This window comes from Haematobia irritans, chromosome 3 (genome assembly GCF_050003625.1).
Source record: "Haematobia irritans isolate KBUSLIRL chromosome 3, ASM5000362v1, whole genome shotgun sequence".
Taxonomy (NCBI): domain Eukaryota; kingdom Metazoa; phylum Arthropoda; class Insecta; order Diptera; family Muscidae; genus Haematobia; species Haematobia irritans.
Window position 1 is genome coordinate 199239036 of NC_134399.1, and position 27924 is coordinate 199266959.

The window sequence follows — 27924 nt, forward strand, 5'->3', positions numbered from 1 at the left end:
AATTTTGTCAAAATTTTATTTCTATAGAAACTTTTGGCAAAATTTTATTTCTATAGAAAATTTAGTCAAAATTTTATTTCTATAGAAAATTTCGTGAAAATTTTATTTCTATAGAAAATTTTGTCAAAATTTTATTTCTATAGAAAATTTTGTCAAAATTTTATTTCTATAGAAAATTTTGTCAAAATTTTATTTCTAAAGAAAATTTTGTCAAAATTTTATTTCTATAGAAAATTTTGTCAAAATATTCTATCTATAGAAAATTTTGTCAAAATTTTATTACTATAGAAAATTTTGTCAAAATTTTATTTCTACGGAAAATCTTGTCAAAATTTTATTTCTATAGAAACTTTTGGCAAAATTTTATTTCTATAGAAAATTCAGTCAAAATTTTATTTCTATAGAAAATTTCGTAAAAATTTTATTTCTATAGAAAATTTTGTCAAAATTTTATTTCTAAAGAAAATTTTGTCAAAATTTTATTTCTATAGAAAATTTTGGCAAAATATTATTTCTATAGAAAATTTTGTCAAAATTTTATTACTATAGAAAATTTTGTCAAAATTTTATTTCTACGAAAAATCTTGTCAAAATTTTATTTCTATAGATTTTTTTTTTTCAAAATTTAATTTCTATAGAAAATTTCATAAAAATTTTATTTCTATAGAAAATTTTGTCAAAATTTTATTTCTATAGAAAATTTTGTCAAAATTTTATTTCTATAGAAAATTTTGTCAAAATTTTATTTCTATAGAGAATTTTATCAAAATTTTATTTCTATAGAAAATGTTGTCAAAATTTTATTTCTATAGATAATTTTGTCAAAATTTTATGTCTATAGAAAATTTTATCAAAATTTTATTTCTATAGAAAATTTTTTCAAAATTTTGTTCCTGTAGAAAATTTTGTCAAAATTTTATTTCTATAGAAAATTTCGTCAAAATTTTATTTCTATAGAAAATTTCGTCAAAATTTTATTTCTATAGAAAATTTTGTCAAAATTTTATTTCTATGGAAAATTTTGTAAAATTTTTATTTCTATAGAAAATTTTGTCACAATCTTATTCCTATAGAAATTTTTGTCAAAATTTTATTTATTTTTTTATTTTTATTTACCAGTAGAAAATTTATGAAGTACCATGAATTCTACCAAACGGTAAAAAAAATAATTTTTTTTAGAATTCTACCAATTGTGGCAACCGTGATTGCAATACTTTTGTAACCGGATATAAAACTAAAAAAAATATTTCAAATTGAGGTGTTGCAAACAAAATTTTATTTTCTTTAAAATTCGGTCTAAGGATCTCAAACAATAATCTTCCAATGGATTTTTTTTTAATTTAGTAAAAAGTAGTTTTTCGCTCAACAAGATACCATTTTTGAACTTTCTTAAAAATCCTTGATAAGACCTCCTGTACTTTTACTTTTCCAATACATTGTTTAGCAAAATCCCAGAAAATATTACCGTTTAAAATTATGACAATAAAGCTGACGATTTTTAATTCAATAAAATGGTCAACAATGACTTATAATTGGTCAGCAACATTATAATTCAGGTGTTTCGCATTGTTCGAGCGATTAGCTTATCTGCACCACCATGAAGGAATACTTCATTCTGGACTAACTACAATAAAGAAATCTTATCAAAATCCACCAATTTTTTTGGCCAATAGTTTGGTTTATCTCTAAACCCATTTTAGATGTTCCATTGATTGCAATAAGTTGGCTAAAATGTCATTTATTTGTTCAGTTTTAATTGGACTTTCGGGGTGTTCGTACTGGCAAAAGCCATCAAATATAGAAAATTATAACGGCCTTGGTTCCAAATCGTTGTATATATTTAAACGTCTGACTCGTACCCCTGCCGATAATGATTAAGAAAGAAATCTATTGACAGGATTAACACTGGATTATTTATTCGAATATAGAAAAATAACAGGAACAACAAACAACAACAACATGAATGGTACTAAAAACTATTTTCTATTAAAAAGTATATGTTCATATATAGTCAATATAATAAACTAAAAATAAAATATTGTGACAAGTGAGCCATGTTGTAAACGGGTTTGTTTTAATTGAACTATGAATAATTGATTAGTAACTTGCCGAAATAAAATAAAGGAATAAAAATTATTGAAATTGAAAAAAAAAAAATTATTGAAATCAAAGGCATATACAACACAAATTTTTTTCATCCACCTGAAGTTGAATTATTAATCACCAAAAAGGAATTTTTTTTGTAAAATTCGGAGTTTCAAAACAAAAAAATTATTTTATGTTAAAAAACAATAAAATTTCCCGGCCATGTGCAAAAGTGGATCGATCAGTTTTGAATTTAACATTTACAAAAAATTAAATAATTCTATGAGAACCGATTGAAAACACTCGTGCAATTTCGGAAATTCATCAAAATGTGAACAAATTTTTATGGTACTCAATTTAAAGATAACGGCCATTCTGTTATCATTTCCACTAGCCATGTCTTGGCCAATATTTAACACTTATTGTGATTAAAGTTTGACAATTTTTTTTTTCTTCTCAAAACTCTCACATCTCAACAACATCTAATTTTTTCAATATTTGTTTAATGTATTTTTTATAAAAAAATAATTTAATATCAATTAAATATTGAATAAAATAATTGTCACGTGGCAAAGCAAATAAGCGTCACCAAAAAAGTAGTGAAAATGTGCTTTTTGGATCCGGAAGTGGTGCAAAATTGGCGCAGAAGCGATGAATTTAACATGGGCTTGTTATAGGACGGATGTCCACCATATCCACAGCCGTTGCACTGAATTTGCTTTACTTTTTAAAGTGTGATGCGAATTCAGCGTTTTGGATGTAAATTAAAAAAAAAATTTTTTTGATATTTTGCCAAATAAATATTTTTTTATGATTTTTAATGCATTCTAACCTTTGTTCGAAACTTTTGATCTCAAATATTTCCACAAAATCGCAATTTTTCTAGAATGGATTCAGCATTTTTTTTTGACAAAATTTAAATACTTTGTACCATTTTATTAACCTATTTGAAACAAAAAAGTTAAAATTACCCTTTAAAAATATGAAAAAAGCGAGTTATAAAAATTGAATTAAAAGAACTTCCTGAGTAGTTAAAATAAAGAACATCTTTGGAGGACACTTTTGGAAGTGTTTTTAAAGTTGAGCCCTTAGAAGTACTTCCAATTTTTTCTTGCTGGGTGTCTATTGACGCTTAACAAATTAGTGGCCAATTTAAAAAATTAACAAAACAATGACAACAAAAAAAATTTCCTCGAAACTCTTACCTATCCAAATCTAAATTTTGTATATAAAATAAAATATATTTTGTATAAAACAAAATTAAATATTAAATTTTATTATTATTATTTTATTATATTAAATAGCAACTATGTTTAAAATTGGACAAAAGTTTTTTTTTCAAAACTCTCACCTACCTACATCTAAATTTTTCCATATTTTTCAATCTATTTTATATATAATAAATAATTTAAAATTTTTATTATAATTATTTTTCTATATTAACCATCAATTAAATATTAAATAAAATAATTGTCAAGCGACAAAGCAACATCAAACGTCATAAAAAATTAATGGATTATTAAAAACAAACAAGTATATACGACCGTAAGTTCGGCCAGTCCGAATCTTATGTACCCTCCACCATGGATTGCGTAGAAACTTCTACGAAAGACTGTCATCCACAAATTTCAACTCACATGGTTGTTAAATATCATACCACCACGTACCAAATTTCAACCAGATCGGATGAATTTTGCTTCTCCAAAAGGCACCGGAGGTCAAATCTAGGGATCGGTTTATATGGGAGCTATATATTATTATGGACTGATAGGAACCAATTCTTGCATGGTTGTTGGATACCCTATACTAACATCACGTAACAGATAAATTTTGGTCTTCCTACAGGCTCCGAAGGTCAAATCTGGTGATCGGTGTATATGGGGGCTATATATAATTATGGACCGATATGGACCAATTTTTGCATGGTTGTTAGATACCATATACTAACACCATGTACCAAATTTCAGCCGGATCGGATGAAATTTGCTTCTCTTAGAGGCTCCGCAAGCCAAATCGGGGGATCGGTTTATATGGGGGCTATATATAATTATGGACCGATATGGACCAATTTTTTCATAGTTGTTAGAGATCATATACTAACACCATGTACCAAATTTCAGCCGGATCGGATGAAAATTGTTTCTCTTAGAGGCTCCGCAAGCCAAATCGGGGGATCGGTTTATATGGGGACTATATATAATTATGGACCGATGTGAACCAATTTTTGCATGGTTGTTAGAGACCATATACTAACACCATGTACCAAATTTCAGCCGAATCGGATGAAATTTGCTTCTCTTAGAGGCTCCGCAAGCCAAATTGGGGGATCGGTTTATATGGGGGCTATATATAATTATGGACCGATATGGACCAATTTGTTCATGGTTGTTAGAGACCATATACTAACACCATGTACCAAATTTCAGCCGGATCGGATTAAAATTGTTTCCCTTAGAGGCTCTGCAAGCCAAATCGGTGGATCGGTTTATTTGGGGGCTATATATAATTATGGATCGATATGGACCAATTTTTGCATGGTTGTTAAAGACCATATACTAACACCATGTACCAAATTTCAGCCGGATCGGATGAAATTTTCTTCTCTTAGAGGCCTCTCAAGCCAAATTTGGGGGTCCGTTTATATGGGGGCTATACGTAAAAGTGGTCCGATATGGCCCATTTGCAATACCATCCGACCTACATCACATTTTGTACGTTAATGTATCCGTTATAATTTAGATTTTTGTTTGTACATGAATAGCTTTATGAATATACCGCGAAAAGTGAATGAAAATTCGATAAATGCAATCTCTATCCTAATTTTAATTTTATTGATCCTAGATTTAAAGCCAGATAGATCGCTAAAAAATGTCTTTATTTTAAAGAAGCCGCATCTTTGGCTCGGAATCAATACCAAAATCCTTAAAGGAAGGTCAAAATCTTTGGATCCAAGTAAACTTTTTTTTGAGTATAGATGTTGTTCTTAATCCAAAATATTTTTGTATTAAGTCCAATCCAAAAACTACACTTCGTAAAATGAACACTGAAAAAAAGCATGTCTGAGTGCAAATATTTTGTCTTTACACTACACTGATATTTTTGGTATTGATTCCGAGCTAAAGAATTGAAGTAAGGATAAATTTAAAATGCAATATTCTTTCACATTTGAGTTTGCGTACTTGATTCTAGGAAACAAATATTAATTTATTCCCTTTTTTCTTGATGTGCTATCAAAGTCTATTAAAAAAGTTTTAACGGCAACTTAAATTTTCATATTCAGACACAACTTACACCCATTTTCCGATATCCACTTCCACTAATCACGTCAAATCCACGAACGTGAAAATTTGGTGTTCTTAATTCCACGTTCTTTTTTGAACTTTTCTGTAACCAGCTGGGTTGCACAAATCACCCAAAAATTCACTAAGGCGGAAATCAAAAAAAGTGGAATCAATAGACTTATTACAATTTATTATTTTTTTAAAACTCATGTATTAAATATAAAACATTACAAATTTTTTACGGGAGGACTTTTTTTTAACCGGAAATACACCCATCTTGGACATAATATGAAAAAAGTCAAAAAATGTAAAGACGATTTCATTAATTTTGTAATTTTTTTTTGTGTGATTGGGGATCGATTTATCTGAGGGCTATATATAACTATAGACCGATATGGACCTAGTTAGGCATGGTTGTTAACGGCCATATACTAGCACAATGTACCAAATTTCAACTGACTCGGATGAAATTTGCTCCTCCAAGAGGCTCCAAAACCAAATCTTGGGATCGGTTTATATGGGGGCTATATATGATTATGGACTGATATGGACCACTTTTGGCATGATTGTTAAATATCATATACTACCACGTACTAAATTTCAACCAGATCGGATGAATTTTGCTTCTCCATAAGGCACCGGAAGTCAAATCTGGGCATCGGTTTATATGGGAGCTATATATAATTATGGACTGATATGAACCAATTCCTGCATGGTTGTTGGATACAATATACTAACATCACGTACCAAATTTCAACCGAATCGGATGAATTTTGCTCTTCCAAGGGGCTCCGGAGGTCAAATCTGGGGATCGGTTTATATGGGGCCTATATATAATTATGGACCGATTTCGACCAATTTTTGCATGGTTGTTTGAGGCCATATATTAACACAACGTACCAAATTTGAACTGAATCACATGAATTTTGGTCTTCCAAGAGGTTCCGGAGGTCAAATCTGGTGATTGGTTTATATGGCGGCTATATATAATTATGGACCGATGTTGACCACTTTTTGCATGGTCATTAGAGACCATATACTTACACCATGTACCAAATTTCAGCCGGATCGAATGAAATTTGGTTCTCTTAGAGGCTCCACAAGCCAAATCGGGGGATCGGTTTATATGGGGGCTATATATAATTATTGACCGATGTGAACCAATTTTTGCATGGTTGTTAGATACTATATACTAAGACCATGTACCAAATTTCAGCCGGATCGGATGAAATTTGCTTCTCTTAGAGGATTCGCAAACCAAATTTGGGGGTCCGTTTATATGGGGGCTATACGTAAAATTGGACCGATATGGCCCATTTGCAATACCATCCGACCTACGTCAATAACAACTACTTGTGCCAAGTTTCAAGTCGATAGCTTGTTTCGTTCTGAAGTTAGCGTGATTTAAACAGACGGACGGACGGACGGACGGACATGCACAGATCGACTCAGAATTTCACTACGACCCAGAATATATATACTTTATGGGGTCTTAGAGCAATATTTCGATGTGTTACAAACGAAATGGCAAAGTTAATATACCCCCCATCCTATGGTGGAGGGTATAAAAAGACAGATTAAATACGTATATAATTCAGTTTGAAATTTTTTTACAAAATTTTCTATAGCAATAAAATTTTGACAAAATTTTCTATGTTATAGAAATAACACTTTGACAAAATTTTCTATAGAAATAAATTTTTTGTAGATTATTTTTGGGGATCGGCTATATATAACTATAGACCGATATGGACCAATTTTGGCATGGTTGTTAGCGGCCATATACTGGCGCAATGTACCGGATCGGATGAATTTTGCTCCACCAAGAGCTCCGGAGGTCAAATCTGGGGATCTGTTTAAATGGGGGTTATATATAAGTAAGACCGGTATGGAGCAATTTTTGCATGGTTGTTAGAGACCATATACTAACACCACGTACCAAATTTCAACCGGATCGGATGAACTTTGCTCTTACAAGGGGCTCCAGAGGTCAAATCTGGGGATCGGATTATATGGGGGGCTATATATAATTATGGACCGATGTGGACCAATTTTTGCATGGTTGTTAGAGACCATATACTAACACCATGTACCAAATTTCAACCGGATCTGATGAATTTTGTTTCTCCAAGAGGCTGCGCAAGCCAAATCTGAGTGTGGGTTTATATGGGGGCTATACGTAAAAGTGGTCCGATATGGCCCATTTGCAATACCATCCGACCTACATCAATAACAACTACTTGTGCCAAGTTTCAAGTCGATAGCTTGTTTCGTTCCGAAGTTAGCGCGATTTCAACAGACGGACGGACGGACGGATATGCTTCGATCGACCCCGAATTTTACCACGACCCAGAATATATATACTTTATGGGGTCTTAGAGCAATATTTCGATGTGTTACAAACGGAATGACAAAGTTAATATACCCCCCATCCAATGGTGGGGGTTATAAAAATAAAATAGAATCCTCAAAATAAGTATTAGCCTATATTTTCTTGAATATAATTGAAGTTACACAGAAAAAATTCACGAACATTTTTCCAATTAAATTTTTAATTGAGTTTTAAAAAATATTCAATTAAAAATTTGTTGAATCAATTTTTCTAATTAAATTTTTAATTGAGTTTTAAATAATATTAAATTAAAAAATTAATTGACTCAACAATTTTTTTAATTTAAAATAAAAATTAATAGTATTAATTAAATTTTTAATTGGATCAATCAATTTTGTAATTGATATTTAATTAAATTTTTAATTGATACTATCATTTCTGTGATTGAAGACATTTCAATTAAAAAATTAATTGGATCAAATAATTTCGTGATTGATTCAGATAAATTTTTTTGTGTGTACACTGATTTGAAATATTTATTATTATTTTTTTTTTTCAATGTAGTTACAACATATATTTATATAGGCTTATCATCCATTAGATTATGCATCATCATAACTAACAATTTTTTTTTTTGTGATTCTTTAAGAATTCTTTCCATAACTAACATTTATTTTGTATTCTCTTTTAGTATTCCCAAACTCCAGATATTCTGTGATATTAGCCTTAAGTTTCATACTAATTACATTACAACTTGCGCAAGAAACTACGGCAGAATGTATTTGGTATGGTCATAGTCATCAAGAAGGTCCTCACTGGAAAAATAAAGCATACTCAGGGCCTCCGAAACCATTGGAAGATCCCTCTGCTTTGGAAACAATTAAAAGACGTTGTCCCGTCCTCTATAATGCGTTCAAAAGTGAAGATCCCAATGGTAAGGGAATTGGTAAAAGTAAAAACAAAATCTAACTCTATGCGGTTTTTTTTTCAGAACCCATAGAACTATGTTGCGATGCTGAACAAATTGTGGCCATGGAAAATGGCATGAGTCAAGCGGATGGTGTCTACTCTCGTTGTCCAACTTGCGTTTTAAATATGGGTCTCAGTATCTGCTATATGACTTGTGCCCCATACCATAGTGAATTCCTAACGCCACACCATGATGTCAATTCGGCAAATGTGGAATATGTCAGAGAAATAGATTACAGAATAGATGATGCATTTGTCGAGAAAATCTACGATAATTGTAAGGGTATACAACATCCACAGACCGGTCGTCCAGCTATGGATTTGGGATGTGGTCCCTATAATGCACGTTCATGTGATCACCAGAAATGGTATGATTTCATGGGTAATATGGAGATCAATGAATATGTGCCCTTCCCCATTCATTATAAGTTTCTGAATGATTCGTCTGAGGAGCCGCGTCTTAAGCTAAATGCTCTAAATTGTTCTGAAGCCTATGAAAATTCGCATGCCTGTGCTTGTATAGATTGCTCGGAATCCTGTCCCATTACCGATATACCTATTGCCTACGAAGAAGTATTTCACCTATTGGGCTTATGGATTATAGCCGGCTTTGTAGTATTCATAGTGGCCATTTGGGTATTTGAACGATGTCGCATCAAAGGAAAGTTTCCCGGATGTTTTTCTGGTTTTGGTTGTTTCAACAATGTCCTCTACAAGGTATTCCGTTGGTGGGGTACATTTTGTGCCAAGAATCCTGTTTTGATATTAGCCATCTTGTCATGGGTTATTGGAGGTCTATGCTATGGTATAAAATATATGCAGGTGACTACAGATCCTGTGGAACTTTGGGCAGGACCCGAAAGTCAAACGCGCCAAGAAAAGGAATATTTCGATGCGCATTTTGGACCCTTCTATAGAACTAACCAGTTGTTTATTAAACCCACAAATGGATCAACGGTAAGTTTGATTGATATGAAAATTATAAAAAACTAATAAAACCCAACAGATGTACTACTTACTGTATTACTGACGAAGGTTAAGCAATTTTTTGTAGAAAGAAAAAAAAACTATCACCAAAATTTTTATAAATGATTCAAACACAAATTAAATGAAACAATTATTTTTTTTAATTCGATCAAAATTATTTGGACTTATAAATACAATTGGTCAACACTCATTAATATGTAAACTGTTCGCCAGTGTTGCCAGTATTTTCCTGGCTCTTGTCCCCAAACTGCGGCGGCATTGTCCCCAAAAAAACCCAAATACATTTCTGACATATTTTTATAAAAAATTAAAGAAAATCAAGATTTCAAAAACCAAAACCCAGGAGACAGGCGATTTAAATATCATCCGATACAAGCCCTTATCAGAATTAATTATCAGATGATGGGGCAATATTTCTACTTTATTTTTTAATTCGATCAATTGATTGATAGTGATAGATTTCAATTAAAAATCAGTTGCATCAATTGATTTCGTGATTGAAGACAAAAACATTTTTGTTATGTGGTCTAAAATTTCCTTGAGATATGTAAATGTTCAGATTTGTTTGGACTTATAATTATAATTGGTTGTCAACACTCATTAATATGAAAACAGTTCGCAATACACAGTTTAGCCAGTGTTGCCAGTATTTTCCTATTGTCTCCAAGGTTAGGTTAGGTGGCTGCCCGATGTATCAGGCTCACTTAGACTAGTCAGTCCATTGCGATACCACATTGGTGAACTTCTCTCTTATCATAGAGTGCTGCCCGATTCCATGTTAAGCTCAATGACAATGGCTCTTGTCCCCAAACTGCGACGGCATTGTCCCCAAAAATCGCCAAAAAAAAATTTTGACATATTTTTATAAAAAATTAAAGAAAATCAAAATTTCAAAACATAAACCCAGGAGACAGGTGATCTAAATATTATCAGATACAATCCGATGATATTGTCCCATTATGGGGCAATATTTCTACTCGAGTCCTAACGAACTAATTTCATAATTGTAGGAAAATGTTCTAGCCAAGCAGGGTAAATTACCGCTTGGGCCCATAAATAAATGCCGTGGAATAAAGGGGAGCAGGTTTTTTTAATATTTTGAGGGTTCAAGGGGACTCAAAAATTTCGTACACATCCACGAACAAATATTCATAATTTGGAGAAAATTTCCCAAACTAGAAACACTGAATGTGGCTGATAAGCATTGAAGCAAACTTCAGGTTGCTACCATTTCTAATCCGCTCGACTCGACAGCAGACAGATTTATTCCAGTGACAGTTCATTTTATTGTTTATAAGCTTACAAAAGCTTTTTAATATATTGCATTCCGAAATGAAGTTATACCTGCGAGTATTCAAACGTGATAGTGCAATTTCTTTATATTTTGCTATCACGAGAGCCCTCCTGTTTTTAAAAGTGGCAGTTTTGTATCGCGTCCAAAAAGTGGACAAAAAGACGAAGAAACAACTCCGAAATCCAATCCACGTAGCAGTGGTAGGAATCGTGCATGCAAACTAAGCATATCGTGAGAATTCAATTGTGCAACTTTGTACGCAATCCATGGGTGAAGGTACATAAGATTCGATCTGGCCGAACTTTCTGACACACTTGTTAATTGTTAATTATAAAAAGGTTGGCAACACTACTCTTATGCCAGTTATCACATCTAGTGTTGTTTGGGCCATATTGTTGGTGGCGACCTCTAGCGATTAGCCTTTTACTTCGATGACAACTGACAAGCCAATTCAAAATCCATCTTTTGGACATCAATTTTTTTGAGATATTAAAAACCTTGACTCACATATCCATTTTTCTAATTTCCTTTACTCTTTAGTTTACCCATCTTACTTCAATGGGCGAAGTTACATTTGGACCTGCCTACGAAAAAAATTTCCTCATGGAAGTTTTCAAACTTCAGGAAGAAATTCAGGCCATAGGTATGACTGAGGGTAAGGGTCTCAATCGGATATGCTTTGCACCTATGTTGTATCCCGGTGAGCAAGCGGAAATCGAAGATTGTGTGGTTCAATCCGTTTTTGGTTATTTCCAAAACGATTTGGAGTTATTCGAAACGGATTACAAAGATGAAAATGGTTATGATATTAACTATTTAAATCATTTGGAGGATTGTCTAAGGTAAGGAGAACAGTATCCATTCCATTGGATCGTACCAAAATTGTTATACCTTTTTAGAGTTCCTATGTTGGAGAGTTGTTTTGGCCCCTATGGTGGCCCCATTGAACCTGGTATTGCTGTGGGTGGTATGCCTAAGGTTGATGTCAATGATGAACCCAATTATTTACTGGCCACTGGTTTGGTTCTTACCTTCTTGGGTAAAAATCAAATCAATGAAGCTCTACTGGAACCCAATTTGGAATGGGAGAAAAAATTTGTAGACTTTATGAAAAACTATAGCAATGAGAAAATGGATATAGCCTATTCGGCAGAAAGATCTATACAGGATGCTGTGGTTGAATTATCCGAGGGTGAAGTCTCCACGGTGGTTATCAGTTATGCCGTAATGTTCCTATATGTGGCTATTGCTTTAGGCAAAATCCGTAGCTGTGTTCATTTTTTCAGTGAATCGAAAATTATGTTAGCCGTTGCTGGTATTGTCATTGTTCTGGCTTCGGTATTGTGCAGTTTAGGTTTCTGGGGCTACATGGGTGTGGTCACCACCATGTTGGCCATTGAAGTTATACCTTTCTTGGTATTGGCTGTTGGTGTGGACAATATATTCATTATGGTCCATACTTATCATCGATTGCAACGTAATAAATATGATAGTATTGCTGATGCCATTGGAGAGGCAATTGGTCAAGTTGGTCCTTCGATCTTACAAACTGCAGCTTCAGAATTTGCTTGCTTTGGTATTGGTGCCATTTCTGATATGCCTGCTGTGAAGACATTTGCTTTGTATGCTGCTGCTGCGATTTTCTTCAATTTCCTACTTCAAATTACAGCATTTGTGGCTGTGATGTCCTTTGATGAGAGACGCTATGAATCGGGACGTTTGGATTTATTTTGCTGCTGTAAGAGCAGTAGGAAAGTGCATTCTCATGGAAAAGAAGGAAATCAAAGTATTGGTCTATTGGAGAAATTGTTTACGAATCTTTATGCACCTTTTCTACTAAGCAAGTAAGTTGGAATTGAATTAAAAAAATAATTTATTTATTTTAAATGAAAACTCGATACTTACTCCTTCGCGTCACCAAAAGTGCACACAGAAAAAATTTCACGAAAATTTTTAAGGTCTTAATTGAGTTTCTTGCAGTCTATAGGGCTTTGCCCAAATAAATTTAACAAGCATACTTTTCCTCTATTGGTTAAGATACACTTGTAGTTTAGTCAATGCATGGTTTTAAGCTGAGATCAAAAACAACAATAATGATTGAAGAGAAACCAACAATAACAAACAAAACGAATTTTAAAAAATATTCAATTTAAAAATTAATTGATTCAACAATTTTTTTTAATTGAAACAAAAATTAATCACAAAAATTAATAGTATCAATTAATTTTTTAATTGGATCAATTAATTTTTTTAATTGACTTTCAGTTAATATTGTAATTGATGCTATCATTTCTGTGATTGAAGACATTTCAATTATAAAATCAATTAATTTTGTAAGTGAATCAGAAAAAAGTTTTTTGTGTCCACTTTAATTTTTTAAACTTCCCAGCAAAAAAATTTTTTTAAATTCTTCCAAAGGCACAACTTTAAAAACACTTCCAAAAGATGTACTCCCAAAGATGTTCTTTATTTCAACTAAACAGGAAGTTCTTTTAATTCTATTATTTTTAACACGCTTGTTTCTTATTTTTAATGGGTAAATTTAATTTTTTTGTTTCAAAAACAGAGTAAGCTTTAATAAAATGGTACAAATTATTGAAATTTTGTCGAAAAAAAATTAAAATCCATTCAAGAAATATTGCGAATTTTTCAAAATATTTTAATTCAGACGTTTCGGACAAGCGTTAGAATGCATTAAAAAATCATTAAAAAATTTAAAAATTATTTATTTGTCACAATATGAGAACATTTTTTAATTCCCATCTAAAACACTGAATTTGAATCACAGAGTAAGAAGTGATGCAAATTCAGTGCAAAGGCTGTTGAAATGGTGGACATCCGCCCTATGACAAGCCCGTGTTAAATTAATCGCTTCTGCGCCTATTTTGCACTACTTCTGGATCCAAAAAGAACATTTTCACTACTTTTTGGCGACGCTTATTTTACGGCCCAGCAAAAAAATCAAAAGAACTTCCTGTGTAGTTAAAATAAAGAACATCTTTGGGAGGGAATTTTTAGAAGTGCTTTTAAAGTTGTGCATTTTTTGCTGGGTGGGTTCTTCAATCATGAAGATGAAACGAGTATTATCAATCTGGATTAATTAGAAATAAACAAATAAAAAACTTAATTAAAGGGTGATACGGTCAAAATTTGGTCAATATAAACTTGACGTATTTCTTTCAATTTTGCATTTAAAAAACCTGAACACCCCTCATTTTGAAGGTGTGTGTGTGTAGAATGTGCTCCTATTTTGATTTTGGAATTCACTCTTCAGTTGTCAAAATGCCGTTCAAGCAAGAAGAGCAGCGTATCAAAATTTTGCTCGCGCATCGCGAAAATCCGAGCTACTCGCACGCAAAGCTGGCAAAATCGCTAAAAGTTGCCAAATCAACCGTTACAAATGTAACTAAAGTGTTTGGGGAACGTTTGTCGACAGCCAGGAAGTCTGGATCGGGGGAAATCGAAAACCGGAAGCCGCTGAGACGACAAAGAGAGTTGCCGGTAGTTTCAAGCGAAACCCTAACCTCTCTCTCCGAGATGCCGCAAATAAGATGGGTGTATCGTCTAAAACCGTGCATCGAGCCAAAAAACGAGCCGGACTATCGACTTACAAGAAGTTAGTGACTCCAAATCGGGATGGTAAACAAAATATGACGGCCAAAGCGCGATCCCGGAGGCTGTACACGACGATGCTGACGAAGTTTGACTGCGTGGTAATGGACGACGAAACCTATGTCAAAGCCGACTACAAGCAGCCTCCGGGACAGGAGTTTTATACCGCAAAAGGAAGGGGAAAGGTGGCAGATATTTTCAAGCACATAAAACTGTCAAATTTCGCAAAGAAATATCTGGTTTGGCAAGCCATCTGTACCTGTGGCTTGAAAAGCAGCATTTTCATAGCTTCCGGGACTGTCAACCAAGAAATTTACGTGAAAGAGTGTTTGAATAAACGTCTGCTGCCTTTCCTGAAGAAACACGGTTGTTCCGTACTGTTTCGGCCGGATTTGGCATCTTGTCATTACGGTAAAAAGGCCATGGAGTGGTACGCCGCCAACAACGTGCAGGTGGTTCCCAAGGACAAGAACCCTCCCAACACGCCAGAGCTCCGCCCAATTGAGAAATACTGAGCTATTGTCAAGCGGAACCTAAAGAAGACCAAAAAAACTGCTTAGGACGAGCAGCAGTTCAAGGCAAACTGGCTTTCTGCGGCGAAGAAGGTGGACAAGGTGGCTGTACAAAATCTGATGGCAGGTGTCAAGCGTGAGGACCGGCAATTCGGATTTGGAAAAGCGAAAGCCTAACTGAATATTTTTCCTGAATTTTATACCAATTGAACTTGAACAAGAAACGTAATTTGATTTTTTAAATAAACGATTTCACCGATTTACACGCGTTTTCCCTTGACCAAATTGACCGTATCACCCTTTAAAACATTAATTGATTTATTCGTGACTTTTTATTAATTTTTTAATTGGTACCATTAAAAATTTAACTAACAAGAACTCAATCAATTTTTAATTGAAACAATCAACTATTTATTGTGTTATTTTTTTTAGTTATAACTAATTTTCCTTTATATTAAATAATTTTCTTTTAATTTGACAGGAGTTCATATATTCTTATGAATTTTCCGAAAATGTAAAAATTTTTAATCATTTTCTTAATTGACTGTATTATTTAATTCGATTAAATTGATACTTTTGAATTGAAAATATATTATTTATATATTTTTTTTTATATTTTTATTACCTTTAGATCCGTTAAAATAATTGTCTGCATCATTTTCTTCGTGGTTACATCACTGTCGTTAGTTGTTACCCCTAATTTGGAATATGGCTTGGATCAAGAAATGTCTATGCCCAAGGAATCCCATGTTGTTAAATACTTCCGTTATATGGATGAATTATTATCGATGGGTGCACCCGTATATTGGGTTCTCAAACCAGGTCTTGACTATACAAATCGTGATCATCAAAATATTATTTGTGGTGGTGTCGAATGTAATAACAATTCCATAGCTGTGCAACTATATACACAATCGCGATATCCAGAAATGTAAGTATAACATACGAGTATGATTGCTGAAAACCATATCAAGGCTAAACTTTAGTCTATGTTAGCTATACCTCTCATATTTTATTCAAAAACTTCATAGCTGATAGAAATGTAGGAGTATATAATTTGTTTCCTGACGGAATTAACCGTATAATCGGTTCTAGTGAAACGATTACTTTGATATTTTTACGAAACAGCCTATAACTAAAAAACCATTCGATATAGAGGTACTAAATAACTGGCTGCATTTTATAGCTAACACTTCTACCTATTTGTCAAAGTCATATTTAGTATGATATCTCTACACAGAAAAAAATTTCACGAAAATTTTTCCAATTAAAGTCTTAATTGAGTTTTAGAAAATATTCAATTAAAAATTTAATTGAATCAACAAATGTTTTAATTGAAATAAAAATCAATCACACAAATTAATAGTATCAATTAATTTTTTAATTGGATCAATTAATTTTTTAATTGACTGTTAATTAATTTTTTAATTGATGCTATCATTTCTGTGATTGAAGACATTTCAATTAAAAAATTAATTGGATCAATTAATTTCGTGATTGAATCAGAAAAATTTTTTTTGTGTGTACTAGAAACGTTGATAATAAGCGGTTTATATCCGTATGTGGTTTAAAAGATTTGTTTTTCGCCAGCGCCGCTTCGGACAAGAATTTAGAAAAAATCGCGCGATTTTTTATATTTTTTTTTTTACACAATTTGCTGCCGTGCTACTTTCGCCTAAATTCGGCGCATTTCGTTTTTAAATTCTTCTTAGAACCCGAAAATATTTACCGATTATCTTGTTTAACCCTTTCGACCCCGAATTTTTATAGGTATCGCTAAAATTTTTTTCTTACTTTTAATCATGTTGAAGTCATTTAAGAAGCGTCTAGCCAAAATTTCGGGTCGCCACGCCCATTTGTTTAGGCGGTAGAGAATGTTGCCTGTGGGCAACTTTGGGCAATTGTGACCACAAACTATTTTGTTTTGTAATGATAGACGTATTACGTTTTATTGGATTTTTGTTAAGTTTTTTGTTATTTTACAGTAAATATATACTTAGATGCGCGCGTGAGTGGAATTTCAATCACGCTCAAACACATTCACGAAGAAATATTTGTACTCACGCATGCCATGTGGATAGGAATTCACGGTCACGAAATGAAAAGTCATACTCGCACACGCTCACAACAATGAACAATGTTTATGTCTCACGCTTTCGCACGATTCACGAAAATTTTCGTAATTCACGACAAATCTCGTAAGTCACGAATATTTTCGGAACACGACAATTTTCGTGACTCAATAAAATTCTGGTAATTAACGAAATTTCTCGTGACTCACGCTATTGAAATCTTAAGCGTGATTAAATATGTAAAGGTGATTAAAATTTTTGAAGTAAACCCTCATTTGAAAGAACTTCATTAAAACCTGTTTTAATAAGGATTATTTCATACACTTGAGGCTAGAAAAACCGGTTATCCGGTTAGGTCCGCAAAATATTTACATTTTAGCATTTTTTTCTGATCTGCCTACTAACAAATTTCCATTCATTGCTACAATTAAAATCGTTAGCGAATATCTTCGGCTCCAACAGAAATATCTGCCTACATGTACAACCGCTTACTCAGTAGCTCAGCTTTTTTTTGGCTTAGAGCCAGTTTTGTAAAAAAAAAAAAACAATTCAAAACTGCAACTTTTTGAATGTAAAACCTAAACCCGTAATCGGATAACCTCGGGTCATACCTCATTTGAAAAGTCTTCATGAGAACAAGGTTTTAATTAGGTTTATTTACATAAACTTTAGGTTCGAATAACCGGTTATCCGGTTACGTCCGCAAAATATTTAGCAGGTTTTTTACTGGTTTATTAAAAAACTGCTGTGCCTACTAACAATTTTTTTTGGGCGCTATCGTCCTGAAATTTGACACAGATTCGTCTTTTGTCTACACGCAGGCCAAGTTTGAAGATGAGTTATATCTGTCAAGGTTTTGATATAGCTCCCATATAAACCGATCTCCCGATTTGGGATCTTGGGCTTCTACAAACAGTAGTTTTTATCCGATTTGTCTGAAATTGGCAATCAGGAGGTATTTTCGAACCACAAATAGGTGTGCCGCAAATGGTGGGTATCGGTCAATGTTTTGGTTCTTGGGCTTCTAGAAACAGTAGTTTGTCTGAAATTGGTAATCTGGAGGTTTTTTTCGGATCACAAATAGGTGTGCCGAAAATGGTGGGTATCGGTCCATGTTTTAGTATAGCCCCCATATAGACCGATCTCCCGATTTTACTTCTTGGGTTTCTAAAAACCGTAGTTTTTATCCGATTTGTCTGAAATTCGATATCTAGAGGTATTTTAGGACCACAAATAGGTGTATCGAAAATGGTGTGTATCGGTCCATGTTTTGGTATAGCTCCCATATAGACCGATCTCCCGATTTTACTTCTTGGACTTCTAAAAACCGTAGTTTAAATCCGATTTGTCTGAAATTGGGTATCTAGAGGTATTTTAGGACCACAAATAGGTGTATCGAAAATGTTGTGTATCGGTCCATATTTTGGAATAGCGCCCATATAGACAGATCTCCCGATTTTACTTCTTGGGCTTCTAGAAACCGTAGTTTTTATCCGATTTGTCTGAAATTGCAAATCTAGAGGTATTTTAGGACCACAAATAGGTGTATCGAAAATGTTGTGTATCGGTCCATATTTTGGAATAGCGCCCATATAGACAGATCTCCCGATTTTACTTCTTGGGCTTCTAGAAACCGTAGTTTTTATCCGATTTGTCTGAAATTGCAAATCTAGAGGTAATTTAGAACCACAAATAGGTGTGTCGAAAATGGTGTATATCGGTTCATGTTTCGGTATAGCTCCCATGTAGACCGATCATCCGATTTTAGTTCTTGGGCCTCAAAATCTGAAGATATTTTGGGACTACGCATAAGTACGCCGAATATGGCCCGGGCAAACTTAAGTCCGTATATACTTGTTAAAAATAATTTAGTTCTGCCTTGGAAAATTTTGAAGATTTAAGTTGTTTTTGAATCTGTTTTAATCCCTGATTTCTTTTTCAGTACCTTCTTAGCTCGTCCTGCGTCATCTTGGATAGATGATTACATTGACTGGTTGAGTATTACAGATTGCTGTAAAGTTAATATAACGGATAACTCCTTCTGTCCAAGTAGTAAGTAATTTAATGAGTTTTTATTAAATATACAAAATTTTATCCAAAAAAAAATGTCTTTTTTAATTTCCAGATTCCAAAGAAGATGAATGTGTGCCATGTGTTCGAGAATTTGAAGAAGATGGTTTAAGACCAACAGCCGATACATTCCGTCAATATGTACCATATTTCTTATCAGATTTACCAGATGCCGAATGTGCCAAGGCGGGACGAGCTTCTTATGCTGATGTAAGTTTCAATATTCGACCAAAAAACATTGTGAAAAATTTGTCATCGATATTTTTGCTTTTTTAAAGGCTGTTGTCTACACCCTGGATAATGAGGGTACAAGTACAATATTGGACACTTACTTTATGCAGTATTCCACAACTTCTACCACTTCGGAACAATTTTATTCTGCCTTGCGTGAGGCTCGCAGAGTAGCCAATGAAATCAACGATATGCTCAAGGAAAAAGAAGTTGATGCCACCATATTTCCCTATTGTGTATTCTTCATATTCTATGAACAATATCTGACAATATGGGAAGATACCATCTACTCACTGGGCATATCACTTGTAGCCATCTTTCTGGTTACTTTAGTAATTACCGGTTTTGATCTAATATCGGCTGGTATGGTCCTATTTATGGTCCTACTCATATTGATCAATATGTGTGGCATGATGTGGGCTTGGAGTATATCATTGAATGCCATATCGCTGGTAAATCTTGTGGTTTGTGTGGGTATTGGTGTTGAATTTGTCTCACACATTATACGGTCGTATACAAATGCCGTAGGCTCTCATCAGGAACGTGCTCAACAATCTCTTTCGGTTACGGGTAGTAGTGTCCTTTCCGGTATTACATTGACAAAGTTTGCTGGTATTATTGTTCTTGGTTTTTCAAATTCACAAGTTTTTGAGGTTTTCTATTTCCGCATGTATTTGGGTATTGTTTTAATAGGAGCAGCCCATGGTCTTATCCTATTGCCAGTGTTATTAAGTCTTTATGGTCCGAAAAGCAAACGGGATGAAGAGCCCACCCAATACTTTGTAAATGTAGAATAAGTTCCCTGTATAGACTTTTAAATTAAAAACTAGTACAAGCATTATTTTAAGTAGAAAATAATATATAATTTTTTTTTATATTTACATTTAAATAATGATAAAACCGAAAATACATATAACATAAGTAATAATTATTAAAATGTCCATTATTGAGTTCCACTTTATTGAATATGAAAACGTAAACCATTAAATGGTGGCCTTTCGGTTATACGATCACTCTGGACAATTTCTCCATAAACGGTAAGGCAACATCTTTGTTTTGGTGCACTAACAAAATTCAATTGACTTAAGAGGCGAGTTCCTTTCAACGATGGCGGCATCCAACCATAGACATGATTCTCCGATTTATGCTGTACTATCTCTGGCCTTTGTACATATGATCGATAGGATGTGTGATTTTTTGGAACGCTCTGTTCATGTCTGGCATAAAATTTTGCATCCAGGTGGTGAACTAAATTGAAGAAGGAAATAAAAGAAATACATTTTTAAAAAAATCTGCAAAATATCAAACTAAACAAGTAAGGAAAGTCTAAAGTCGGGCGGGGTCGACTATATTATACCCTGCATCACTTTGTAGATCTAAATTTTCGATACCATATCACATCCGTCAAATGTGTTGGGTGATATATATAAAGGTTTGTCCCAAATACATACATTTAAATATCACTCGATGTGGACAGGATGTGATAGACTTTTACAAATTCTATAGACTCAAAATTTAAGTTGGCTAATGCACTAGGATGGAACACAATTTTAGTAACAAAATATGGGAAACATTTAAATCTGAAGCAATTTTAAGGAAACTCCGCAAAAGTTTATTTATGATTTATCGCTCAACATGTATGTATTAGAAGTTTAGGAAAATTAGAGTCATTTTTACAACTTTTCGACTAAGCAGTGGCGATTTTACAAGGAAAATTTTGGTATTTTGACCATATTTGTCGAAATCAGAAAAACATATATATGGAAGCTATATCAAAATCTGAACCGATTTCAACCAAATTTGGCACGCATAGCTACAATACTAATTCTACTCCCTGTGCAAAATTTCAATTAAATCGGAGTAAAAGATTGTCCACTGTGGTCATATGAGTGTAAATCGGGCGAAAGCTATATATGGGAGCTATATCTAAATCTGAACCGATTTCAATAAAATTTGGCACACTTGACTACACTATTAATTGCACTCCTAGTGCAAAATTTCAACCAAATTGGGGTAAAACTCTGGCTTCTGGGACCGTATTAGTCCAAATCGGGCGAAAGATATATATGGAAGCTATATATAAATCTGAACCGATTTCAATAAAATTTGGCACACTTAACTACACCACTAATTGTACTCCTAGTGCAAAATTTCAATCAAATTGAGGTAAAACTCTGGCTTCTGGGACCGTATTAGTCCATATCGGGCAAAAGATATATATGGGAGCTATATCTAAATCTAAACCGATTTCTTCCAAAATCAATAGGGTTCTATTCTGATCCAAAACACATACTTGTGCCAATTTTGAAGTCGATTGGACTAAAACTGCGACCTAGACTTTGATTACAAAAATGTGTTCACGGACAGACGGACATGGTTATATCGACTCGGGAGCCCACCCTGACCATTTTTGCCAAAGACACCACGTGTCTATCTCGTCTCCTTCTGGGTGTTGCAAACATACGCGCTAACTTATAATACCCTGTTCCACAGTGTGGCGCAGGGTATAAAAAATTGAGAAATTTTTCTATAGATATAAAATTTTGAGAAAAAATTCTATAGAAATATAATTTTAAGACAATTTTCTATAGAAATAAAAATTTTGAGACAATTTTCTATAGAAATACAATTTTAATAACATTTTCTATAGAAATAAAATTTTGAGAAAATTTTCTAAGAAAATTCTATTCCGAAATAAAATTTTGACAAAATTTTCTATAGAAATAATATTTTGAGAAAATTTTCAATAGAAATAAATTTTGACTTTACTTTTCTGTAGAAATAATATTTTATAATATTTTTCTATAGAAAGATTGTCTTTAAATTTTGGTAATTTTTTTTTTTTTGCAAGAGTGGTAACCATGGATACCACACATTGTTAAAGATCAAGCCTTGCCGGCTTCTAATTTCCTCCTCTAGAGCCACCAAAATGTGCCCTTACGTCCCTACAAAACGCTAAATTTAAGAAAAAAAACTACATGTAGGGAATTTCAACTACTTCTGGCAACACTGCACTGTGGCGTTTTTCAATTTTCGAATAATTTCTAGTGTTGTTACCATTTTTCATTTATCACGAGCAATGGTACGAGAAACAAAAAAATTGTTGACATATAAATGCTAGAGGTCGCTAACGATACCCACTTGTGGTTATTCGACCACATAATAAAGCAATCACATTATCACACTTGAATTCAATAACGAAATACTTTATTTCTGAATGCAATAGATCCCAGCAAATAAATTACAAGTTGCTCCACAAACATTTCTTTTTAAGTGCATCCCGGGATCCTGTTCATTTTTTTGCACTCTCGATGAAGTTCTTTTGGACCAGTCTTATAAAATACGCTATTTGGCGTTTTAAAGTCAAAATTTAAATTTTGGACAAATATGACTAGGTTCAACCCCCGGGCGTATTGTAAAAATTTGATAATTAGATTTTAAAAGTGCACTCTTTTTTGTTTAATTTCTTCATTCAAGTGTACTTCCAAGATATAACTTCTAATACAAAACGAAATACTTCAGTCCTATGAGAAGACCATGTAAAATTCATTTGAGATGGTCCAAGATTACACTACACCGAGAGAAGGAATATGATCACCTCAAACATGCCTCAAGACGGGGAACATGTAACATGTAACAAGTTTGTCGCAACCATATCTGATTTCGCCAACCATATATATGTTTGCCGAGAAAATAACATTTTCGCGACAAAAGCGTTCCATGTTCACCGTTCAAAAATAACATTTTGCTCTTGAAACTACTTTTTTGAAAGCTCTTTTTTTGCTGGGAAATAAACCCAGCTATCAGAAGAGCTGTTTAGAAATGATACACGGACGAAAAAGAATGTTTTTCATATGTTTGGGTCTAAAAATTATATGTTTGGAACACAAATGTTTAGCATCTTATTTTTATGTGCAAGCATATAATGTTCACAAATTAGCATAACATGTTTGCGACATATATGTTTATAAGTTAGAACATGTTTATGTTTGGGACACAACATGTTTTTAAATATAATATGTGTGGATGCAAAAATATATTAATTTGGAAATTGGCTATGAACATACATGTGTTTAGAAAGAGTGTCAGAGAGAGAGAGAGAGAGAATATGCTGCAAGTAAAAAAAATGGAAGTAACCAATTGAAGCCTTAAAAATTTATACACATAAAACAAATTTCATAAAATATTTTTATACCCTCCACCATAGGATGGGGGTATATTAACTTTGTCATTCCGTTTGTAACACATCGAAATACTGCTCTAAGACCCCATAACGTATATATATATATATATATATATATATATATATATATATATATATATATATATATATATATATATATATATATATATATATATATATATATATATATATATATATATATATATATATATATATATATATATATATATATATATATATATATATATATATATATATATATATATATATATATATATATATATATATATATATATATTCTGGGTCGTGGTGAAATTCTGAGTCGATCTGAGCATGTACGTCCGTCCGTCCGTCTGTTGAAATCACGCTAACTTCCGAACGAAACAAGCTATCGACTCGAAACTTGGCACAAGTAGTTGTTATTGATGTAGGTCGGATGGTATTGCAAATGGGCCCGGTCCACTTTTACGTATAGCCCCCATATAAACGGACCCCCAAATTTGGCTTGCAGACCCTGTAGGTTAGGTTAGGTTAGGTGGCAGCCCGATGTATCGGGCTCACTTAGACTATTCAGTCCATTGTGATACCACATTAGTGAACTTCTCTCTTATCACTGAGTGCTGCCCGATTCCATGTTAAGCTCAATGACAAGGGACCTCCTTTTTATAGCCGAGTCCGAACGGCGTTCCACATTGCAGTGAAACCACTTAGAGAAGCTTTGAAACGCTCAGAAATGTCACCAGCACTACTGAGGTGGGATAATCCACCGCTGAAAAACTTTTTGGTGTTCGGTCGAAGCAGGAATCGAACCGACGACCTTGGGTATGCAAGGCGGGCATGCTAACCATTGCACCACGGTGGCTCCCTCTGCAGAGCCTCTAAGAGAAGCAAATTTCATCCGATCCGGCTGAAATTTAGTACATGGTGTTAGTATATGGTCTCTAACAATCATGTAAAAATTGGTCCACATCGGTCCATTATTATATATAGCCCCCATGTCAACCGATCCCCCGATTTGGCTTTCTCTCTAAGAGCCTCTAAGAGAAGCAAACTTCATTCGATCCGGCTGAAATTTGGTGTTAGTATATGGTCTTTAACAACCATGCAAAAATTGGTCCACGTCGGTCCTTAATTATATATAGCCCCCATATAAACCGATCCCCAGATTTGGTTTGCGGAGCCTCTAAGAGAAGAAAATTTCATCCGATCCGGCTGAAATTTGGTACATGGTGTTAGTATATGGTCTCCAACAACAATGCAAAAATTGGTCCACATCGGTCAATAATTATATATAGCCCCCATATAAACCGAACCCCGATTTGGCTTGCGGAGCAAATTTCATCCGATCCAGCTGAAATTTGGTACATGGTGTTAGTATATGGTCTCCAATAACCTTGCAAAAATTGGTCCACATCGGTCCATAATTATATATAGCCCCCATATAAACCGATCACCAGATTTGACCTCCGGAGCCTCTTAGAAGACCAAAATTCATCTGATTCAGTTGATATTTGGTACGTGGTGTTAATATATAGCCTCAAACACCCATCCAAAAATTGGTCGAAATCGGTCCATAATTATATATAGCCCCCATATAAACCGATCCCCCTTAGAAGAGCAAAATTCACCCGATTCGTTTGAAATTTGGTACGTGATGTTAGTATATGGTATCCAACAACCGGCCGTATATACTTTTTTTGTTTGTTTTTACCAGTGTATGTTTGAAGCAGAATGTGTTTGGGGGTATATGTTTCAGAAGCGACTTTTGTTGAAGGTGTAGCAAAATGAAGCTGGTTGCAATACCTATCAGCCATCCTTTACACAGATGAGTTAGAAGAAGATGATGGTGATGAAAACAACGTAAGCACGCATGAACGGATGGTATGTAATTCCACTTTAAAGCCTTGCAATCAGGCAAAATTTTCTTTAATTTTTTTTACGAAAATAATTCTTTCGATGCATTTAATTCATTAGTAGTTGAATATCCCGAACAACGCATACATACATTGCCTCGGATTGGTCCTAAAACAGCATTACAACGTTACTAACCCCCGAAGTTGCAATTTTCGAGCATCTGAACGTGGCTCATAAAAACCCGATGTAAGTCAAGTTTGAAATTTGTCAAACTTTTTTTTTTTGACGTTAGTAATCGAATGAGAAGAGTCATCGTACTGACTATCAAAAAGCCGTTTGATTTTTCAGGGCGATTTACCTTCACCGACTGATTTTGCTATTTTCAATGTTTCTATCATCCGCGGACTCCCCCGTTATCACACGAAGTACAAACAAAAATATGAGGCATCCATGGCTGAAACACTATATTGCTCTTCCGATATTCTTGCATAAGACGGTGAAGCTAATTACTTATCGGACCACTCTCGCAATGTTAATGCTATTTTTATACCCTCCACCATAGGATGGGGGGTATATTAACTTTGTCATTCCGTTTGTAACACATCGAAATATTGCTCTAAGACCCCACAAAGTATATATATTCTGGGTCGTGGTGAAATTCTGAGTCGATCTGAGCATGTCCGTCCGTCCGTCTGTTGAAATCACGATAACTTCAGAACGAAACAAGCTATCGACTTGAAACTTGGCACTAGTAGTTGTTATTGATGTAGGTCGGATGGTATTGCAAATGGGCCATATCGGCCCACTTTTAGGTATAGCCCCCATATAAACGGACCCCCAAATTTGGATTGCAGAGCCTATAAGAGAAGCATATTTCATCCAATCTGGCTAAAATTTTGTACATGGTGTTGGTATATGGTCTCTAACACCTATGCAAAAATTGGTCCACATCGGTCCATAATTATATATAGCCCCCATATAAACCGATCCCCCGATTTGGCTTGGGGAGCCTCAAAGAGGAGCAAATTTCATCCGATCCGACTTAAATTTGGCACATGGTGTTGGTATATGGTCTCTAACAACCATGCAAAAGTTGGTCCATATCGGTCCATAATTATATATAGCCCCCATATAAACCGATTCCCAGATTTGGTTTGTGGATCCTCTAAGAGAAGCAAATTTCATCCGATCTTGCTGAAATTTGGTATATGTTATTAGTATATGGTCTATAACAACCATGCAAAAATTGGTCCATATCGGTTCATAATTATATATAACCCCCATATAAACCGATTACCAGATTTGGCTTGCGGAGCCTCAAAGAGAAGCAAATTTCATCCGATCTTGCTGAATTTTGGTACATCGTGGTAGTATATAGTCTCTAACAACCATGTAAAAATTGGTCCACATCGGTTCATAATTATATATAGACCCCATATAAACCGATCCCCAGATTTGACCTCCGGAGCCTCTTGGAGGAGCAAAATTCATCTGATCCGGTTCAAATTTGAAACCATACCAAAATTGGTCCATATCGGTCTATAGTTATATATAGCCGATCTCCAATCACACAAAAATTGGTCCATATCGGTTCATAATCATGGTTGACACTCGAGCCAAAAATAATCTACCAAAATTTTATTTCTATAGAAAATTTTGTCAATATTTTATTTTTATAGAAAATTTTGTAAAAATTTTATTTCTATAGAAAATTTTGTCAAAATTTTATTTCTATAGAAAATTTTTATTAAAATTTTATTTCTATAGAAAATTTTGTTAAAATTTAATTTCTATAAAAAATTTTGTCAAAACTTTATTTCTATAGAAAATTTTGTCAAAATTTTATTTCTATAGAAAATTTTGTAAAAATTTTATTTCTATAGAAAATTTTGTCAAAATTTTATTTCTATACAAAATTTTGTCAAACAGATTTATATACGTATTTAAACGATTTTTTTTTTTTTTGATTTAATATATACTATGTATGGACTTACATACAATTTAGAAGGCGGTGTTAGGAGGTTTTAAGACACCTTGCCATCGGCAAGCGTTACCGCAACTTAAGTAATTCGATTGTGGATGGCAGTGTTTAGAAGAAGTTTCTACACAATCCCTGGTGGAGGGTACATAAGCTTCGGCCTGGCCGAACTTACGGCCGTATATACTTGTTTTTTTTTTTTTAATAATAAATTTTGAATACTCACTGTTTCGGGAAGGCACAAAGTCATCCACTACATAAATATGTTTATTCGATTTATTTATAAGTTCCTTTTCGAAAAGATACGGTATAGGTCTTGGATCCTTAATTCCGCCTTCGTCACCGTCATCTTCTTCACTCTTATCGAAACTTGGTTGTTCTGCTCTGGAACTTGTATTTGAATGCGAAGACATTTTCTATTTGTACCACAATAACCATTTACGTGCGCCCTGAACTACTAAACT

At 33.7% G+C, this 27924-nt stretch overlaps 2 protein-coding genes across 2 annotated transcripts; one reads left to right on the forward strand and one right to left on the reverse strand.

The window, feature by feature from the left end:
• Positions 1-1740: 1740 nt before the first annotated feature.
• Positions 1741-20382, forward strand: Npc1b (Niemann-Pick type C-1b). Its single transcript, XM_075302147.1, has 9 exons — positions 1741-1966; positions 8390-8632; positions 8690-9624; positions 11489-11790; positions 11848-12792; positions 15704-16003; positions 19087-19196; positions 19270-19424; positions 19493-20382. The coding sequence occupies exons 1-9, from the start codon at positions 1960-1962 to the stop codon at positions 20240-20242; spliced, it is 3747 nt and encodes a 1248-aa protein (XP_075158262.1). The 5' UTR covers positions 1741-1959; the 3' UTR covers positions 20243-20382.
• On the reverse strand, positions 20284-27902 carry LOC142231525 (uncharacterized). The gene is made up of 2 exons (XM_075302148.1): positions 27687-27902; positions 20284-20693 (listed from the first exon to the last, which is right to left on the reverse strand). Exons 1-2 carry the CDS (start codon positions 27871-27873, stop codon positions 20404-20406), a joined length of 477 nt encoding a protein of 158 aa, XP_075158263.1. The 5' UTR covers positions 27874-27902; the 3' UTR covers positions 20284-20403.
• Between the last annotated feature and the right edge of the window lie 22 nt (positions 27903-27924).